Source organism: Hydra vulgaris, chromosome 13 (genome assembly GCF_038396675.1).
Source record: "Hydra vulgaris chromosome 13, alternate assembly HydraT2T_AEP".
NCBI lineage: Eukaryota > Metazoa > Cnidaria > Hydrozoa > Anthoathecata > Hydridae > Hydra > Hydra vulgaris.
Window position 1 is genome coordinate 19,178,151 of NC_088932.1, and position 3,589 is coordinate 19,181,739.

General features: G+C 33.9%; 1 protein-coding gene across 1 annotated transcript; it reads right to left on the reverse strand.

Moving 5' to 3' along the window:
* Positions 1-1,648: 1,648 nt before the first annotated feature.
* LOC136089713 (uncharacterized) lies at positions 1,649-3,221 on the reverse strand. The gene is made up of 2 exons (XM_065815779.1): positions 2,692-3,221; positions 1,649-2,498 (listed from the first exon to the last, which is right to left on the reverse strand). Exons 1-2 carry the CDS (start codon positions 3,219-3,221, stop codon positions 2,189-2,191), a joined length of 840 nt encoding a protein of 279 aa, XP_065671851.1. The 3' UTR covers positions 1,649-2,188.
* Positions 3,222-3,589: the final 368 nt, after the last annotated feature.

Consider the following 3,589-nt stretch of genomic DNA (forward strand, 5'->3'; position numbering starts at 1 on the left):
TTGTGGTTTACCTAAAATGAACTCGATAAAGTATACAGAAATGTTGGATGATGTTCTCATAACTTATATGGATGAAAATATGGACGATAATGCCATATTTCAGCAAGATAATGCTGCAATTCACACATCTAGGCATTCTATGAAATGGTTTAAAGACCACAACATCCCGGTTCTCGAATGGCCAGCTTGTAGCCCGGACTTAAATCCAATCGAGAACGTGTGGGGAATGCAATCAAGAAAAGTTTATGACGCTAAAGCAGCCGGACACCAATTTAAAACTGATACTGAGTTAAAGTGTAAAATCCTTGAAGCATGGTCCGAGTTGGATCAAACTACACTTCAACGACTAGTGGAGTCAATGAAAGGCAGAATTTTTGAGGTGATCCAGTGTAATGGAGGACATACGCATTACTAATTTCCATCTTTTAATGTCAAAAACATGACTGCGACTTTAGATATATTCCAATTAAAAAAATGTACTTTTGTATATCAAAAATGCTCTCATGTTAATAAAGACACATAAAAAAAATTTTTGTGTGATTTTTATTAGCCCACAACACAACAATTATTTTGATAATAACTTGCATGCATATCAGTTGACAATTCATAGAAAAAAATTAAGACAAAGAGAAAAAAATTGATGCGTCTAAACGAATATGCCTCAGTGTATTCTTTTATACTTGCTCCTGATATTTTAAAATGTTTGAAGAGAAGGTAGCTTTGCTCGGAAATCAACTCAGGTAGCTCTGTGGTCTCTCCAATTTGTACATTTGATGGTTTACAACGCTAAAATTCATTTGGCTCTTCAAACTCAATCAGAGCTAACAGCATTCTTAGCTTTGTTTTAGATGGAACTTCTTTATCCCCAAAGGACAAAACACAGAGTTGCGGAGTTAAGTACCACGTATGGCATCCCATGCTGAGAAGCAAAGCATTTCCAATATTCTTACTAACTTTTCTCAATGCATAGGCTGTCTGGATAGCTTTCAAATCATTGTAGGGAGCCAGAAATCCTAAAAAACTTTTTAAAAACCATGGAACATAGCAGATTGCAATGAACAAACTTGCATCCTTCAACTGTAGCACTTCTTTTTCTGTCAAGATATTACTAATATCTTTAGTCATATAAAGAGTCAGGATGTAGATCGCATCTGCTAAAAACCTTGCCTCATGGTAGGCGCCAGGTTGATGGAACTTAAAATCTTGTACTTCCACTCCAAGGAAGAAGGAGGCAAGCTTACAAACTATACCATAATCATTCCTTGAAAACATTATATCAGTAGTTGCATTAGTTAAAAATGTCTTAGCTTCCCCTGCAACAGTGCGAAGAACAGAGCCAATCTTCAGATCATCTCTTTGCCAGTCCAATTTACATAAATTTTTCACTTCATTCACTTTCTCACAGATTTCATGCCACTTGTTCTTTAGCTTGACATAAAGAGCTCTTCTTGGACCTTTAGTTTTCTCACCAGTAAGGGCAGCCATATAGTGAGATACATGTACTTCATATATGTGACTCCTACACATTATCCACAAAATTGGTAATTTCAAAATATCTGTTAGAATTTGGACTGCTCCATTTACTCCGCCTGTATTGCTTGCAGGTTTATCACAGCATATACCAATGATCTGCTCTGTATATCCATAATATTCTAAAAGATTGTGCACTTGTTCTGCTTGGTCAACTCCCTTTGAAGAGGGACATTGAACAACACCTAAGAGATGGTCTTCCATGGTATCGTCATCCGGGAAACTCACTGAGACTGCAAGTCGCTCAATTTTTTGGATAATGTTAAGCCCAGTGGTAATTTGTTCCAACAGTTTGGTATCAAAATGAAGAATAAGCCGTCGGCCTTTAAGATGATTAGATATTGAAATCCACTCCGAGTCTCCTCCAAGTTCTACATATTTGAACTTTTTTCTATGAAGTGTGCTTCTTGAAAGCGGTATATCATTAATTTCTATACCTCCAGCTTTAAATACTTCACTTAAAATTGCCAGATAAGGTCGTACACCAACATTGAACCTTGTTGCTGGAACAGCAGTACATTCAATGAGCTTTTCAACATTCACTGCTAGATTTATCGTATCTCCAGAATTGTACCTAGGTATCATTTTATAATATTTTTCTACCTATTTATAATTATATACTTTTCAATAAAACAGCTTTAGCTTGTGAAAATTACAACTATGTTATTAAAATAATACTATACCTGCGTTTCTGACCGTTACCCAGGAAACCATCTTCCTCGCTGATTTCACAGTCCTCGTTTGACTTTTCTTCCTCACTGCTGAATTGAATCTCTTCTGTCATGGAGTCATGTGACAACAAAACATCATTGATATCTTTCAAGTTTTTCTGTCTCTCTAATTCTTTCTCTCTCAACTTATCTAGCTTGTTCTTTCTCCTGTTTGCATCCAGTACTCTTCTACTATAGTCTTCATCGACTTTTGTTTCCATATATCCTTTCCTATGTAACTTCTGGTCTTCATAAAAACTAAGAAATATTTAAATCTATTAAGCCATTTATAAATAAATTAATAACTGTTCTAGTTTTTCTTGGAAGATGACCAAACCATGTAAAGAGTTAAATGTAAATATTTTAAAGGAAATAATATGCTATTACTTAAGTTACTTTTAATTGGAAAAAAAATCTCACTACTAAAAAAAGTGTTATTTAATGAACTTACTTTATATCTTCCAGCTTGGCATCATCTGTTCTCAATCTATCAGCAAGAATATCTTTTTTAAAATTCTTAGTCGAGATGTCAAAAAGCTGATAGGATTCTGTGAGAAAATCTTTCTCTAACTTTGATTGCTTATCAAGACTGCTGTTCCAGTTTAGAGAAGACAATTTAATCAATTTCTTGTATTTTAAATTAAGTTTAATGATTTTAGTCTTTATATTGTACCCAAAAATCACAAATTTCTTGCCAAACCCAGCATTATCCCAAATTTTTTTAATCCCAGATACCAAGCAAGAACTATCAGGATCTGTACAAACACCATTTTCACAAACAAGATCCTTGGATTTCGATTTCAATTTGCAACCAACATTAGTAGAAGTGGGTTTGTATTTAACTTGTGACTCGCGAAGGATAAATTGATAGTATCTAAGAATATCATCATTAGATGGAAGCTGTCTCTGAGGTAACTCCCTCAGTGGGTACTTCAATACGTAAATATACCTCAACCTTTCTGTATTTTTCCGTTTTATCATATTCTGTCCTATCATCTTCTTTTTTTTTAGCTGTTTTACCCATTTTTATATGAAATTCGAAATAATCAGTTTTTTAACTAAATTTATACTAAATGTTACACTTGCATCAAAAATCTATGAAGTCGTTATTCCCTCTCGTATAATATTTTATCTAAGTTTACCGTTACGGCTTTTATAACCGTTTACACGAGAATTTCTTCGTGCACAAATTAGAATTCCTTCGTGCACAAATAATTCCATTTAGAAATTTTTTCCTTCAAAAAAAATTTCTAAATGGAGTTATTTTGAACCAATCTATGGGGAATTATACGAACTAATAATATTGTCCAGAGGGAAAAATATCAATCTCTAACAATGTTCATAGGAAA

Coding starts and splice junctions, on each gene's coding strand:
- LOC136089713 (XM_065815779.1), bottom strand. CDS start 3,221: ATGATAAAACGGAAAAATACAGAAAGGTTGAGGTATATTTACGTATTG. Junction 2,499..2,691: donor GCCAAGCTGGAAGATATAAA/GTAAGTTCATTA, acceptor AATATTTCTTAG/TTTTTATGAAGACCAGAAGT.